General features: G+C 37.1%; 2 protein-coding genes across 3 annotated transcripts in view; one reads left to right on the top strand and one right to left on the bottom strand.

Annotated features, from left to right (window-relative positions):
* LOC119690525 (phospholipid phosphatase 3) overlaps window positions 1-16,744 on the bottom strand; it is a 78,097-nt gene that overhangs the window by 56,234 nt on the left and 5,119 nt on the right. The window contains exon 1 of one of the 2 annotated variants that reach the window (XM_038105810.2): window positions 1,481-1,583. The exons of the other annotated variant lie outside the window; for it this stretch is intronic. The gene's annotated coding sequence lies outside the window, so the exon portion shown is untranslated. Of the gene's footprint in view, window positions 1-1,480; window positions 1,584-16,744 lie in introns of those variants that run through there. 2 annotated transcript variants of the gene reach the window in all.
* LOC119690526 (C-type mannose receptor 2) lies at window positions 3,993-10,437 on the top strand. The gene is made up of 5 exons (XM_038105811.2): window positions 3,993-4,118; window positions 4,464-4,748; window positions 6,677-6,931; window positions 7,322-7,546; window positions 10,193-10,437. Exons 1-5 carry the CDS (start codon window positions 4,082-4,084, stop codon window positions 10,342-10,344), a joined length of 954 nt encoding a protein of 317 aa, XP_037961739.2. The 5' UTR covers window positions 3,993-4,081; the 3' UTR covers window positions 10,345-10,437.

Genomic DNA, 16,744 nt, shown 5'->3' with positions numbered 1-16,744 from the left:
AGGAAGCCGAAGCGTACAAAATGTTTATTAACTTTTTACAAAATAAACAAACGTCCTTAAAGTATTTGGAGTTATTCTCGAGGCGCGAATTCCGGAGGCCAGGGTTCGAGTCCCGAGTGGTTTTTACGGACCTGCTGCAATATTCATGTCATTGATTGATTTATCTGGGATCTGTGTGGCGGGCATGGGTTGCTTTATAAATAAAATGGAGGCAATTTATTCTCCTTTCGGGTTTAGACTGTCGGGTAAATTGCTATGGGGATACAGATGCCATGGATTTACGAATGCTATTGAGATTTTTTATACTTGAATAGATCGGGTAAGTATATCATATTTTTCATGAACACGTATTAGGTATATTTTGATTTGAATGAAGTCAGATAGAATTGTTTACATTTAACGGTGCATCAGGAATTCAGGATCGTAACAACAAAAAATTTGAATATTTTGTTCAAATTTCCTATGAAATGTTTAAAAATTTTGGCTCTTAATTGGTTTTTAGCATTTTGTAAGTGGAACTATTTTGTTTGCTCATGAGTGCAAAATAATTACTATAAAAATACTATTCTCTTTAACGTCTCCATCTAACGGTCCTCGGTTTTCCTAATAAAGGGCAGTTAGCGTGGAATTTAGCACGGTCCTCGGTATAAGAGTAAGTAGTATATAATATACTAGCTAGTAAGATATATAAGTAGGTAAGTATACCTAACTGCCGTAGTTGATATCTAGTTAAGTATATGTAAAGCGTGGTTTATAAACTCTGATTATATTACCAATATACTTTATACGTAGGAGGGGCCCAACCGTAGGTAACTTAGTAACCTACATTGCTATACATTATACATTTAGGGCAGACATACCTATGTATCTACCTACACATAATTAAGTAAGTATACCTACATAAGTTTAAGTGAGTATGTATCTATCTAAATATTTTAAACTTTACCTAGATTTTATGTAGATATCGGAGCATGGCTACTTCTTAATTTGTCATCAAATAATTTAATTTATGACATGTAGGTATACTTAATTATTTTAAAATAAATGGAATGATGTTGTTAAGTTGTTATCATTAAGCATCTATCACATAAGTTTCTTTGCACTCTTTGAAGAGAGTACCTATATAACTTATCTCTATCTATACGGAGAGGTCAAGGCACCACAATACATTAACTTGCGACGAAAATAAACAAACATTACCTACGACACCGAGTAACTCGCTATCGCGCTCACTTCTGTCATTTACTGACACTTTCGATTGTTTTGGTAGAAATTAAACACTACGAATGAAAATACATAGACTACGACAACGCTAGCTTTGCAATAAACAGCAAGTGCCGACACCAAAAAAAAATAGTTAAGTAAGTACTACCGTGCCAGACAGAGGAAGGGTAGTGTATCGTATAAGTTAGATGAACCTATAATGGGCATCTTTCGAAATAGGTGTGAAAAAAATACAAATTAGAAGACTATAACTTACCAAAATAAAATCCCAGAACACAATAAATTCTATTTTAGGTAATCACCCGCAGAACCAGAGCACTTTCCAGAAATATCGTCAAAGTTCTCATTTGCGAACAAAAACAAACTCACAAACACAAACCAAAGAGTTCAAACTTTAAAAAGTTATGAAAACTTTTTCGTCGAGTTTTATTTTCGAACGTGTTCGATCGCGGGAAATTTGAAATTCGAATAAGAACGCGTCGCGATCCCGCGCTGCTCGCCGGCTGACTGTCTGCGACTGGCACGAGCGTGGACTAGGGAACCAGTGGAGTCTACTTTTTCGCCCGCCGTGTCTGTGAAACTCCGAACAAATTGGACCTAATGCCGGCTTTGATAGCGGATGGAGATTGTTATTGTTGGACGTAATCAAGAGAATTTCAATTGTTCTCCAAATTACTTACTTATAAGCCGCAATAAACTTGCTAGGCTTATCGGGCAGTTGAATAACCCTTGCAAAACAAAGGGTTTATAATAATAACTTTTTAGCTTTGCTAACAGATTAAATATTAAATCTAATCTAACCTTATATTTATTATTGTTTGATCAATAGACGATCCTTTGGTTTTCATTACAAAATATCACAAATTAAAATCGTGTAAAACAAAAATATTATGAATAGTTTAGTACTGCTACTCATCGCTAGATGGCAGTATGAGTGGAGCTTGGTATACTGGACGGCAGATGGCGCTGCCTTACAGCTATATAAAGGCGCAAACAAACCTTACGGTTACCGTCTATTCGGATGTAAAATATATCAAAAAGCTAATATTTTATTACATAGGATGTAATAGTAAAATTAAAATATAAGTTCTTACAACAAACACAATTAAGTACTTACTTACTTTATTACGCGTTCTATGCATAGGTAATAATATTTAAGGCTTCGGCGTAGCATCGCAAAAAACTGCAACAGTACCTAATAATATGAACTTAAGCATTTGCTCTGAAAAACTGTCAAAACCGTCGCAGTTTTTTGCAAGGCAACGTCACATCGCAGTTTTGTGTACACGCCCTTAGATAGGTAAGTAATAAAAAACATCACTACTACCACTACGTAATAAAAATAACGCAATCAGAGTAGGGTCAACGCATCTATTACCAACCGTGAAGCGTTTATTGTAGTTCATACATCTCTTCACAATGGATTGATCAAATCACATCAAACTAACTAGCGGCGAAGCAGCGCAACCTAACATTGGATTATATTCTATTGTACGTAATAACTTTCAAGATTTATATGTACAATGTGTTGTTTTTCTAACCCGACAAACTTTAAGGGTGTATTCTACGAGTGATTTCATCGAGAAAACACCCCATATGTGGGGTCAAATCTCAATATTCTAGAAATGGCGGCCATTTTAAAGTTTTAGATACTTAGTTTTCATAAAAAAAACATATCTTGAGATTTAAACGCCTTACGGACATTAGGTGTGTTTTGAACTTTCAATAATTTTTGACTGCCTCGACGTAGTGATACGGTTTTGGTATCTGACGTATGTAGGCATGGTTCTTGGACAATGGAAGTTGTTGTTAAGGAGTCTACACACCAAACCCGCCGACCCGCCGACACAGCCCGGCGGCTTGGTGTCGGCGACTTTGTTTCAAGAATCATGTCGGCGACTCGTACCCGCGCGTGCAAGTCGGCGGCATGGCCGGCGACTTGCGTACGCGCACGCTCAGTTGCCCGCCGACACTCCACGTTCGTACACACTGCAATCACTAACTAAAAAAGTTGTACTGATTTCTTGCCGCCGCGCCGACTAACTCACCGACACAGCCCCATGACACATGTTGGCGGGTTGGCGGGTTTGGGTCGCCGACACCAAGTCGCCGGGCTGTGTCGGCGGGTCGGCGGGTTTGGTGTGTAGACTCCTTTACTAATAATTTTGTCATAAGAAGTGCTATCTTAAATTGACCTTTAGCACAAAGGAAAGATAAATAATTAATTCCAACATGTACAGTATTGTATTTTTTGTCTAAGGGTGAGACCCTATTGGTGCGTTGTTGCGCTGCGTTGCGTCACGTCGGCGTAGCGTCCCTCTAAGTATTAGGTATGTGGTCCCAAGAACGGCATAAAAAATATACGAGGCGTAGTGGCCTAGTGGCGTATGTATTATAATAAGGTCTGTCATTCTTGAAGCCGTGTGTTCGATTTTCAGCAAGTACGAATGGATTGTTTAGAAATAAGGAATTTATGTACAAATACGGTAAATTAGAAATAAGCAAATAAGGAATTTAGGCACAAATACGGTAAACCAAAAGGTCGTGAGAAAACCTGCACATCTAGATTCTAGTTGTGTACTTAATGTGTTTGTGTACCCTAAGTGGATTGTACACATTCAAAAACAGCGATATGGCTTGCCACTTGCCACCTATCACGTGAGTACAAAATGTATAGAGAAAAGCGGGTGGCTAGCTTAGAAAATTAACACCCTGTACTTAAGTACCCATATTATCCTTGCTGATAAAGATAATTTAATAAATACTCGGTGAAGACAACATCCTGGCGGGGAATCGAACTTCGACATTCGTAAGATATTCTTAGTGAAGGCAACAGTTCAGTTTGAATCAATTAAACATGTCAATAAATACAATAATAGTGTTATTTTTGCTTGGTAAGTTTAACATTCAGTTTGTGCATGACAAAATTAAGACCTTTGTGACGGTATCTTAATCTGTGTCTTCATTATTATTTTTATATTTCTTCACACACAGTCATTATACCCAACAGAAGAAACCTAAGTATGTATGTACATATCCAAAACAAATACCATGATACACTTAACCCTTTGCTTCGAAATATCCTTCCACCCAAAGGTTGGCTGGATGAAATCACTTTAAGCGATAACGATAAGACCGCCATTTGTACATAATGATGTGTTACATTAAGTTTATTGTAATTTTGACCATGTTTTTTTGTGTACTAATAAAGAATATTTATTCTATTCCATTCCACACAGCTGCAACATCATCGGCCCGCGTCGTACAGTTCTTCCGACGCGACTACACACACTTCAAGCAGGTCAACAGCTTCTACAAGCTCCACGTATTCTCTGCTGCCGGCAGTGACTTCACTGAAGCGTTCCAAGTCTGTCATGAGGAGAGCTCTCAGCTCTTCTACCCGAAGACACGAGAAGAGTTGACGGTGGTAGCAAACTTGAGCGCCAAGTTCAATCTGAACGACTCTGATCTGCTGGTTGCGATAAGGGACGAGTTTAGCTTCGGAGAGTTCGTTACTGTTGATGGTGAGAACTGAGAATGGGATTGTGTAGCTTTATAGTGTTTTTATAAGGGCTAACATGGAGCGCAAAACGTGCACATCAAGACGTGATAATGTTTTGCGTCGCGCTCACTCACATCACGCGGCTTTGAGAGCGAATGCGACCACTTTTGTCACGTCTTGGCATGGCTAAGGCTGAATTCGTCCAAACATCACATTACACGAGAATAACTATACCGGAATAAAATTTATACGCGAGTAAATATCTGGGATAAGTACATTTGCATTCTACCAAGTTATACCATGATTAATTGAATGAACAAGGAACGAAACGAAACGAAACTGTACTGCAACTAAAATAAAAATAGCTGCGTATTCAAAGTATGCAATATAAATGACATGCCAACTTAGTTTGAATGGATTATAATAGTATAAAATTGTTTATGTTTTAATATTTTAATCGCTGTTGTTATTCTGAGAATTTGCCTCTTAACCCTAGAGTAGTCGCGCCTTTTTGTGTGACGCGAGTGCTCGCGTGGCGGCATTTTGCCGCCCATATTAAAATGTATTTTTTGGACACTTAATAATTACGAAAACATATAAATGTATATAATTTGAATAAAATTAATCATATGGTATTAGAAAAAGTAATATTTATAGTTTTTATACTATAATTGTCCATTATATGAGCTATCGTTCATGCTTTGGTAAAAAATCTGATCTTTTAGGTATAAGTTTGTCTTAAACCACACAAAATCAACAAAACTCAAAATTATGAAAAAAATTAGACGTTATCGTCATCTACAGCATTTATTTCAGCAACACAGTCCTGAAACATGAACACAAAGTAATCGTTGCACAGTAACTTTCTTCATGTATTGCACTCTTTTTTGACCTACTATTTTTCTTATATGGACATAGTTATATGCATGTACCCTCTCTTCTTTAGGGTGTTTAATGTTGGTCTGGTGGTACAAAACGGGAGACTTGTATCACCGGACCAATAAAAAACACTTATGTACTGTCCATATGTGAGATTTTATTGTTATACGTGGTGTAGTTATGGGCAGAGCTATTTTTTCCAGGTAAATTCTTCGTAAAATTAACTCGTTAGTAAATTAACAAAATTATATCGTTAATCGAATGTAAACTGAAATAGATACATACCTACATTATATTTACATTGTTATTACCAAAAAACACTGAAAAACTAACAATATTTCATAACAATTGTAAAAAAAATAACTAAAATTTCACTGACGCGAGTGCTCGCGCTGTGAGCATTTTGCCGCCGCGTGCGACACACTCTCTTCAATTCTCTCGTCCTGCCGTAACCTGTGCACTGAATTTCTCCAAATTTACGTAACATGTAGCAGAAGACCGAGAAGTCAGCTACATAGGCGCTGGACCTTGAGTAGTGCATAGTTCGCAAAATAATAAACATTCTTTGCTGAGGGCGGCAAAATGCTCATAGCGCGAGCACTCTAGGGTTAACGTGGTTTTGTTTATGTTTTGACAGATGTGTTTATATGTCATATATGACGGTTTTCCAACGGTTTTCTAATCAGCTGATGTGCCGCCGCCATTACAAAATTACTCTCGGATAAGCTCGTTACACGGTCAATTTTGGCGGTATAACATTTTATTCTTGGGATAAGCTACTTATCTCGTTTTCAGGTTTGGTAGAATGCAAAATCTGCTTACTCCCGAGTAAATGGTAGTTTACTCGTGAGTAAAAGGTTACTCGACGTTGGTCGAATCCGCCCTAAGTGAGACATAAGAGTCTATGGTGACAGAAGATCAAGTCTTTTCAATTTTATTAGTCCACTATAACGCATAAGTACATTTTCGCGATCTCAAATTTGAATAATTTCACTCAAATATACATTTTGAGGAAAGAAAAGTTGTTAAAATAAGTTAGTAAAAAAAAACTCCAACAATTTTATATTCCAGGCAAATCAGTGGAACTAAATGCCCCATTACCACTAGCGAACCTAGAAGAGGTAAAAACAAACGACGAATACAGTGCAGTTACTCCAAAAATAGACACCTTGACCCCATCTCTGGAGGCACAGGCAGACAAGCATTGTGTCTTATGGAACATTGACACTGGCACTTACAAGTTGGACTACTGTAAAGTCGGTTATACGAGGCCGTTTGTGTGCAGAAAGATAGATCAGCCAGAGCCATGCCCGACTATTGATAAAGGTGAGTAGTTAGTAAGGTTTTACGACTTTTTTGCCCTCAAAACTGGTACATTGCCTGTAAGAGATCGCTCTTAGCGCTAAGGCCGCCTATTGTTCATTGTTCCTAGTTTATAAGTTTTCTTTGTAAGTATGTTTTAATTTGTTGTGACCAATAAAGACATATTTATTCTATTCTATTCTACATTTACTGCTACGTGAACCCCAAAATATTTCTCTTTAAAGTTTAACTTGAGCTTTGCAATCTCGTCCTTACGTCCATGGCGATAGAAGGTGGGGGTTTGGAGGGGAGAACGCTTCAACGTCATGTTTCAAAGTCAAATAAAAGTTTAGTTTTTATATCATACCCTCAAAACCCTCTAATTACTTTCATTAATATCCTTCCCTTTCCTAGGTTACGAGTACGAAAGATCACTTAACAAGTGTTACAAACTCCACCCCCAAGAAAAGAGCTGGCAGGACGCCTCCAAGGCTTGCTACATGGAGGGAGCCAGGCTACTCGTGCTGGATGACGAGGTCGAGTTCAAGGTCACCAGGCAGCGGTTCCACGACGAGGTCAGGGTCACGCAGTTCTACATCGGCATTCACAGGATCAGTGGAGACCTTTATACGGTTAATGGTAAGTTTGGTGTTGCGAATACGGGGCGTTGGAAAAGTGGTATTGCATGGTTTATCCACCAACCCGCACTAGACCAGCGTAGTGGACTAAGTTTAAACCCTTTGTTCATTGGAAGGAGACCCGTGCCCCAGCAGTAGGGACATGATGAATCGTGATGATGATGGTTTTTAAGCTGATAGGGGTGACTGTCCCGTTGGCATTCTGAACCTTTTGAAGGATTAGGGTCAGCCGCTGACTAGGTACCTAGCAGGTACCTAGCAGGTACCTAGTATCGTATAAGGAGCAGGTTATACGTCACACGGGTAGGCTTATTTTGTACTCCTTTTGTTCTACAGATCTACGACGTTAATAGAGTCGTGATTTTTTTTTGTCGTGCGTGCCGTGTCGTGCGTCAACTACGCTGACTGGTTCTACGTTGACTGTGGTGTAGGTATGTGTCTTTTTATGTATTTCATCAAGTAAAAAATCTGAGTAAATTGAAAATTTGTTTAGCTGCCGATTATATTTCGACGACTGTAGGCAAGAACTGGGCTTGTAAACTGACCATTCCCTTTATCTGCAGCCAGCCTGCCGACCGTGCATATTAGGGGAAAACCAATCCATTATTAGTGAATGCCTGGATGGCCATAAACACAACGGTAAACTTTATTAGGCAACTGTTTTGTACTCGTAGATACATAGGATCGCCGGCCCTGGTGGAATTTCACCAAACGCTAAATATGTATTTGTATGTATTTAGCCGCCTAGTAAACGTATGTCAGTCAGTACAAAATGTAGGTATATAGAATTTAATTTAACATTAAGGGTTTGATAAAAGTGGCCCTAAATAGCTACGAGGTAAAGGTCCGGTCACACGGCCGGCGCGCCGTGACGCGACCAACGTCACGACCGCCGCGACGATTCGTCACGTCATCGTCATGACAATGGTGACGGTGTTGTAATACAGTCATCGAATTGCTTATAAATAATAGATGTTGCAAAAAGTAACTAAAAATAAAAACAGGCCTACAGTAACTTAAAATATATGGTCAGTAGAAAGAAACGTATATCCTATCCAAATAATCTTACATAAATTATTGCAAACCACAGGTAAGTACCTCGCTTGTTTTAGCACAGGAATATTTAAAGGTTAATTTTACCATAATCAAAGTTAAAGTTACCAATTAAACCCAATCAAAAATTTTCATACGCAGTCAGTCAGAAAGTAATATTTAAAGTCTTATTAACGTGTTAATGATGGCTTGACAGTTAACATTGCAGAGTCTAACTGTTTCATCTCACGACACTGTGGAGTCATCTCATAAGCGCAATATCATACAGTCATCGCGTCTGATCTAGATTATACAGATTACAATATAAGGAGAAAGCTTCCGTTGCCATTTCTTTAATGGGGCTCTAGCAAAAATGGTTTGTGTTTCGTTCTTGAATCACATCAACATCACACGGGATAATTGTGTAAGTTGACGGCTTTTTAATAATTATGTATTGTAACTGCGGTTAATCGGGTCGCTAATCAAACTTTATGCCTACTCGACTCGTACGGAATTGATTTATTTAAATGCTAATCCAATGACTGAAGCAGATAGTGTTCAGTGTGATGAAGGCTTTGAATGTCATTTCTTCGACTCAATCATTTATTCTCTACCGCGATATATCATAATTATTGAATTTATTCGTATGTCGTTTGGTGTAAGTACTAGGGACATACGTTTCTAGTAGGCATTAGTAATCGTACGTACAGAGCAAGCAGTGTCGTGCGTGTCTAGATATACGATTCGTCATAGATGCGTAATTCATCGTCTGTCTCGACCACTTAGATTAGATATACTATACTCCAAGTAAGTATAAATAAGTACTAATAAAGCGATGTTTTTCTCTCATTAGAAGTATTCAGTTACACTCACGTGTAATAACGATTTTATAACAAGATTGCATCAGTATAACGTGACGCTAAAATCGTCTAATTAACGCAACATTTATAATCGGCTGTTACTGCCTCATAGATTCTAATTTCTAACTAATATTATAAATGCGAAAGTAACTGTGTCTGCCTGTCTGTCTGTTACTCTTTCACACCAAAACTACTGAACGGATTTGAATGAAATTTGGTATGTAAGTATACATACGGTCTAGACCTTGGGAAAGAACATAGGCAACTTCTTATCCCGGAATTCCCACGGGATTTTTTAAGGCGATGCGATGCGCGCGGGTACAGCTAGTTTTAAATATGTACCTAGTTACGCGCTTAGCCAGCGTGCTTTGCACGTAACATAATTATAATGATTATGTGTAGGTACCTACATCTATTTCCATATCTTACGGAACATCTCATTACGACGACAACGAGACGACTCGTCGCGTCTCAGTCCCGCCGCTGACTATGTGCCCTTACCTTTATACCCTGGTTACACATACCAAGTAGAGTGGCGACTTGGCGAGTCAGTATCCTCGGCCGAGCACTCGGTCAATTGCTAACCGTTCATTGGTCGAGGATCGGCTTTGGATCTCGCCAATTTACTCGGTAGGTAGGATATTAGGGTGCAACGCAGGGTCTTAAAAATCTAATAAGGACTTATCGTTTTTCTAACCAATAATAATTATTTGAACTGGTACCTATGTATTTTATTCATGTTTTTTTTATTTCAGGTGAGAGATTGGATGAGAACGGCCCGTATGAGATATGGTACGACTCGGTCCAAGATAAAACCGAAGACTGTGTTACGGTGAAAGATAATTTCTTTTTAACTTGTGCTTGCGATTGGTATTATCCTTTCATTTGTGAAATGAACGCATATTAAATAGATTTACCTGTATACCCGTATAAAAATCTACTATATATATATTTAGCAATCTTTCGTTTATAAAATCATATTAAAGATGTGTATAATGTGTATTAGTGATGTAACGAATATTCGCATTCGCATTCGCATTCGCGAATATTCGCATTTTTTTGGATATTCGCATTCGCATTCGCATTCGCATGATTTGGTGCGAATGTCTTGCGAATATCAGTACTTATTAACATAAACTATTTGAAAATAATGGTAGGTTAACAAAATCTAAATCCATTCGTCTATAACTTTTTTAGTACAAGTTACCCTCTTAATCACATTTCCAGTCTTATTTTATCATTGGGTATTATTTATTTGCTTTGGGAAATTTGGTATATTTGCTAATTTCTGAACGCAGCTCTTGCTGTCCTGCTCACTCGTCCTCTCTCGCTTTTTCCTTCTTCTTTGCTTAGCGGCCATTAACGCATATAGTGTTTTGTTTAAATAAATAGTAATTAATTAATTTACTGGTTTTACTCAAGATACGACAAGTTGGCGACGAGACGAAAGTGCCCAGTAAAGTGTGCAATAAAGGATATCGCTGAAATTAAAGTGATTTCTTCTGAAAAAGCAAAAACTAATTCACCGGCGCACGCTTCAGTGTGAAGTTGGCCGAAAAAGAAAAATAATTGCAAACGCATTCCAAAGTCGGACATTTTGTGTTGTGACTAAGTTCACGTTTGTTTTGGACGATAAAGAAAACAAATGTCAAATGAATCAAAACGAAACTTTTACAACTTCTTGGATTTACAAGCTGAACAAGACTGAACTGCAGGAAAAATTAACCGAATACGGATTACAATTCGATGATAATCTTAAGGTGGATGATCTCAGAAAATTACTTAGTGACTATTGCAAACTAAAAAGTCGAAAACAAATAATGGCCAATAATTACAACTTACACTCTTTCGATGGTGAGAATTGGGAATCATTCGAACAGCAACTGGAATGTATCATAGCATTAAATGAAGTACCAGATTCTAAGAAAGTGCCATTATTGCTAACGAAAATCAGCCCAAAAGTGTTTGAAACACTAAGTTGTATTTGTGCTCCAGAGAAACCATTAAAATTAACCTACATCGAGTTATGTAATAAATTGAGAACCAAATACACGCCCTTGCAATCGTCAACCTTGGATCGGGCCTCATTTCGAAGCAGAAACCAGTTTCAAACAGAAACTATTGAAGAATATGTACTAGCTTTAAGAAAACTAGCTGGGACGTGTAAATTTAAGGACTTGGATGACCAAATAAAAGAGAAGCTCATTGATGGTGTCTACTCAAAACTGATTAAATTTGAATTATTAAAAGGCAGTCCAGATGCTACTTTGGATGAAACAGTAGTGTTGGCTAAGACTGTTGAAGCGGCATTAGCACAAACCAAAAGCAAAAATGGGACGGAGGTCTCGGATATGTTTCAGTACCAACAGGAGCAAAGAACTCCTTCTAAAAATCTTTCTAAAAGAAACAAATTCAATAATTCCAAGTCCCAAGGTAACAAAGGAGTAAATAAACCACAAATAACATGTTACTGCTGCGGGAATAATAATCACATGAAAGCGGAATGCAGATTAATACATAAATATTGTTCTGAGTGTGGGAAACAGGGACACCTATATAAAGTATGCCCCAAGAATTCGCGAACTAATCAAATATATACCATGGAAACTGATGACCAAGGAAGCGACCAATCACAAATCCAGGATGGTGTCGAAGATTCAATTGGAGGTCTATTTGATGAACATATAGAGGTATATTCTGTCAATGTAAGAAAGATACCGCCACACTATATTAGGCTCCATGTAGAAGGCAAAGATCTTGATTTTCAACTAGACACCGGTTCAGATGTATCAGTGATTCCATTAAAAGATAAGAATCTTTTCTTTAGTAAATTCAACATACTTGATTGTAATGTTAGATTTAGGAACTTTGACCAAACAATTTCACAACCAGTTGGCATAATGAAAGATTTAACAGTAAATTATGAGAATAAATCTATGAAATTAAATGTTTTTATAGCTCATGATGATGTACCAAGGATAATTGGCCGTGATTGGTTGGATGCTTTTGATCTGTGGCCTCCAAAATTTATGGACACTCATATTATTGGTGAGGAAATAAATTATAACCTAAATGTAAAATCTGTTTCAGAGGCTGAACATGTAATTAAGGAAAAGTTTGCAGAAGTATTCAGTTCCGGTTGGGGTGATTTCAAAGGGGAGGCAATTAAATTAAAATTAAAATCAGATGCCAAGCCCAAATGCCTTCCAGCGCGTCGGGTGCCGTATGCGATGAAGGATAAGGTAAAAAATGAAATTTCTAGATTACTTGAAAATGATAGAATCACTCCTGTGGAATACAGTCAGTGGGGTACACCGGTTGTTCCTATATTGAAACCAGATGGATCAGTCCGCTTATGTGGTGACTATAAAGTTACTTTGAACCCACACTTGGAAGTTGACCAATATCCATTGCCCCATATTAATGACATCTTTAATACATTGAAAGACGGAAAATACTTCTGCGAACTTGACTTGAAGGAGGCATATTTACAGGCAAAATTAGATGTAGATTCACAGGAATTAACAACTATTGTCACAGAGGAAGGAACATTTAAATATAAGTACTTACCCTATGGTGTAAGCACTGGTCCAGGATCATTCCAGCGTCTCATGAGTAGTAAGCTTGCTAACATACCTAAAACTATTGTCTTCATTGATAACATTTATATTGCTGGAAAGGACCTTAATGAAACCCTAAATACATTGTATACAGTACTGTGCAGATTACAGGAATGTCAGTTTAAATTAAAACTAGAAAAATGTAAGTTTTTCCAAACATATATTGATGTTTTTGGGTTCAGAATCACCAGGAATGACATAAGCATTATAAAATCAAATATTGAACCATTATTACAAGCCAAAGCACCAACAAATATTACAATGCTTAGGTCATTTCTCGGAAAAATTAATTACTATAATCGTTTTTTGAAGGATATGGCATCTACTCTTGCACCTTTGTATGAGTGTACCAAGAAAAATAAATTTCAGTGGACCAAAGATTGTGATAAGGCTTTTAACGACATAAAAATTAAGTTGTCATCAGTAGATAGCCTCAGACATTTTGATCTGAACTTGCCCTTAATTCTAACATGTGATGCATCAAGCACAGGGCTGGCTGCTGTTTTGTCAAACAGAGATGTTGATGGTACAGTAAGACCCATCGCTTATGCTAGTAAAAAATTGAATTCAGTGGAACAGAGGTACTCTGCTATCGACAAAGAAGCGATGGCCATCATATTTGGTGTTACTAAGTTCTATAACTACACTTATGGTCGTATGTTTGAGTTAGAGACAGATAACTCAGCCTTAGTCAGGATCTTTGGTCCAAACAAAGGCATTCCTAAAATGGCAGCGAAAAGATTGCAGCACTATGCAATTTTCCTCTCAGCTTTTAACTATAAGATACGACACATCAAAACTAATGTAAATCCTGCCGATTTCTTATCACGTTCATGGGTAGAGACTGGATCTAACAATTTAGACTTTAATTGTATATATTTTCAAGAAACAGATAATAGTATGTGTGTTTATACAAACAGTTCCAATTTAAAAAATGTTGACTGGAAAGTTATCCAGCACGAGACACAAAAAGATGTGATTCTATCAAAAATAGTAAGATATACAATGGATGGTTGGCCTGAAAAAAAAATTAATTGATACTGAACTATTTGTTTTTTACAACCGAAAAGATGAAATAAGTATGGATAGAGGTTGTTTATTTTGGGGGCATAGGATTATAATACCCACAGTATTAAGAGAATCTGTCACTGAGGAACTACATCAAAGTCACTTTGGAATAGTACGGATGAAGCAAATGGCACGTTCATATTTTTGGTGGCCTAATTTAGACTCCGAAATAGATATGATAACAAAAAATTGTATAATATGTTTAAATAACCATAAAAACCCACCAAAGACACCTTTGAAACCATGGCCGGTACCACCCTCCCCATGGTATAGGTTACATGCTGATTTCCTAGGTCCATTTCACAATAAAATGTACTTAGTAATTGTAGATAGTTACTCAAAATGGCCTGAGGCATTTGAAATGTCAAATATAGGTGCTGCTCGTACAGTTGAAATACTAAAAGCTTTATTCTGTCGGTATGGATTTCCAGTTCACCTGGTGACCGACAATGGTCCTACCTTCACTAGTGCAGAATTCAATAAGTTTTGCCAAACTTTGAATATAAAACATACTTTTACCCCCCCATATCATCCCGCCACCAATGGTGCGGCTGAAAGATTTGTTGAGACTTTTAAATCACATGTAACAAAAATAAAGGAAAGTGGAATTCCCATTGCCTCTGCTATAAACTTATTCCTCTTTGATTATAGAAATCTTCCTCACAGTACCACCGGAGTCACACCAGCAAAACTTATGCTAGGAAGGGAGATGCGGAATCGTTTTTCTCTATTACGGCCCCCACCAGTATCAGATAAGGCCTATGAAATGTTAGAGAAGCAGCGAAAATACACATCAGGTCATAGAGATGTATCATTCATGATAGGTGAGAAGGTCATGGTCAGGGACTATCGAGGGGGTCATAAACCATGGATTCAGGGTAATATTGTAGGTGAATCAACACCAGGTGTAACATATATTATCGATGTGGATGGAAATAACTGGAAAAGACATGTAAACCAAATTTTAAAATGTAATAGTAGTTTATTAGAATAGTTATTGTAATAATAGTTATTGTAGTAGTACCTTAAGAATACCACTGTTTAATACTACTGTTATAATTTATAAGTTATTTAGAACTATACTTAGTTATAATTGAGATTGTTGTTTGTTTTAAAATGTAAGTGATAGAAGGTAGAGAGAGCTATTCAAACAAATATTTTATTCATTATTGAAAGAAACATTCATATTAGGTGGTGGAGAGTGTGGTATATTTGCTAATTTCTGAACGCAGCTCTTGCTGTCCTGCTCACTCGTCCTCTCTCGCTTTTTCCTTCTTCTTTGCTTAGCGGCCATTAACGCATATAGTGTTTTGTTTAAATAAATAGTAATTAATTAATTTACTGGTTTTACTCAAGATACGACAGGAAATGAAACTTTAGATGTTAATAGTTTAATAAGACATAAACTCTTTAAAAAACAAAAAGCGTATTTTGACAGTATACAGGGTTATTTGCAAGTAGACCTGATCCTTTCAGGAGGTGACCTGGACATTTCCAGTCGATTGAACCTTATAATGCATAATCCAAAACTAAACCATTTCTAAGATATTTAATATTTAACTTTTTTTAAATTGACTAAATGTTATGCTTAAAACCAAAAAAAAAACTAGCCATATTTCAGTTTTTTTTTGTTATTTGCATAAGTCACACCTTAATAATCAAATGTGCATTATTTAAATATTTTTTAAATATGTTTAATTATTTTGTCTTATTTAAGTCAAATAATGCACATTTGATTATTAAGGTAATGTTTGATGATTATAAGGTAAGTTTCGGATAATGCATTAAAGGTTCAATCGACTGAAAATGTCTTCCTCTATCACCTTTTGAAAGGATCAGGTCTACTTACCAATAACCCTGTAGTGTCAGAACAAGACAGCCATAGATTTAAATACGTTTAAATATTTCTTATAAATGTCGCAGTGTGTCGTAACAGTTACGGAGATAACTAAAGTGTAACTACTTTTACAAAAAACTGCGACTATTATTGGCTAGTCTGATTCGGAATGCGCCTAGAACGTAACGTACCACATACCTCGTACGAGACTGCCACTAAACCATACAAATGGCTCCAAATTTGAACACAAACTGAATATTCGCATTCGCATTCGCGAATGTCGATATCAGATATTCGCATTCGCATTCGCATTCGCGAATGTCCAAAAACACACATTCGTTACATCACTACACTACACTAGACTAGACACTACGATCAAAAATCCTCGGATCTCCGGGGTCCCTCCGGGAAGTCATGAGCAACCTGGGTCGTCTACGGGCTTTCTGGCGTGAGCTTGGGTGGCTTAATAGCTAGTCACCCCATAGGTATTTCACGCATAATGGCCCACTTTGGAGGCTAAATGCGGAAAATCGGCTCGCCATGATAGATAGAAGGTGTTATTTATACAAAACAACCAAAAAAGTTATTGAAATATAGCTACTTTCTTTAATTTTCGGTTTTAAGCATAAAATTTGGGCAAAATATAAAATAAACTTAAATATTAAATATCTTAGAAATTGTTAAGTTTCGGATAATGCATTATAGGGTTCAATCGACTGGATTTTTTTTCCTGTATAACCTCTTGAAAGGATCAGGTCTGCTTACCAATAACCCTGTGTCAG

Source organism: Plutella xylostella, chromosome 19, assembly GCF_932276165.1.
Source record: "Plutella xylostella chromosome 19, ilPluXylo3.1, whole genome shotgun sequence".
In the NCBI taxonomy this organism is placed as follows: domain Eukaryota; kingdom Metazoa; phylum Arthropoda; class Insecta; order Lepidoptera; family Plutellidae; genus Plutella; species Plutella xylostella.
Note: the sequence above shows the minus strand (reverse complement) of the source record. Positions and strands in the feature narration are given on the sequence as shown.

What these genes read in the sequence shown, in the direction of transcription:
- LOC119690526 (XM_038105811.2), top strand. Translation starts at nt 4,082, where the DNA reads ATGTCAATAAATACAATAATAGTGTTATTTTTGCTTG. An exon ending in AATAGTGTTATTTTTGCTTG is followed by an intron (nt 4,119 to 4,463) that starts GTAAGTTTAACA and finishes CATTCCACACAG; the next exon opens with CTGCAACATCATCGGCCCGC. An exon ending in AGACCTTTATACGGTTAATG is followed by an intron (nt 7,547 to 10,192) that starts GTAAGTTTGGTG and finishes TTTTTATTTCAG; the next exon opens with GTGAGAGATTGGATGAGAAC.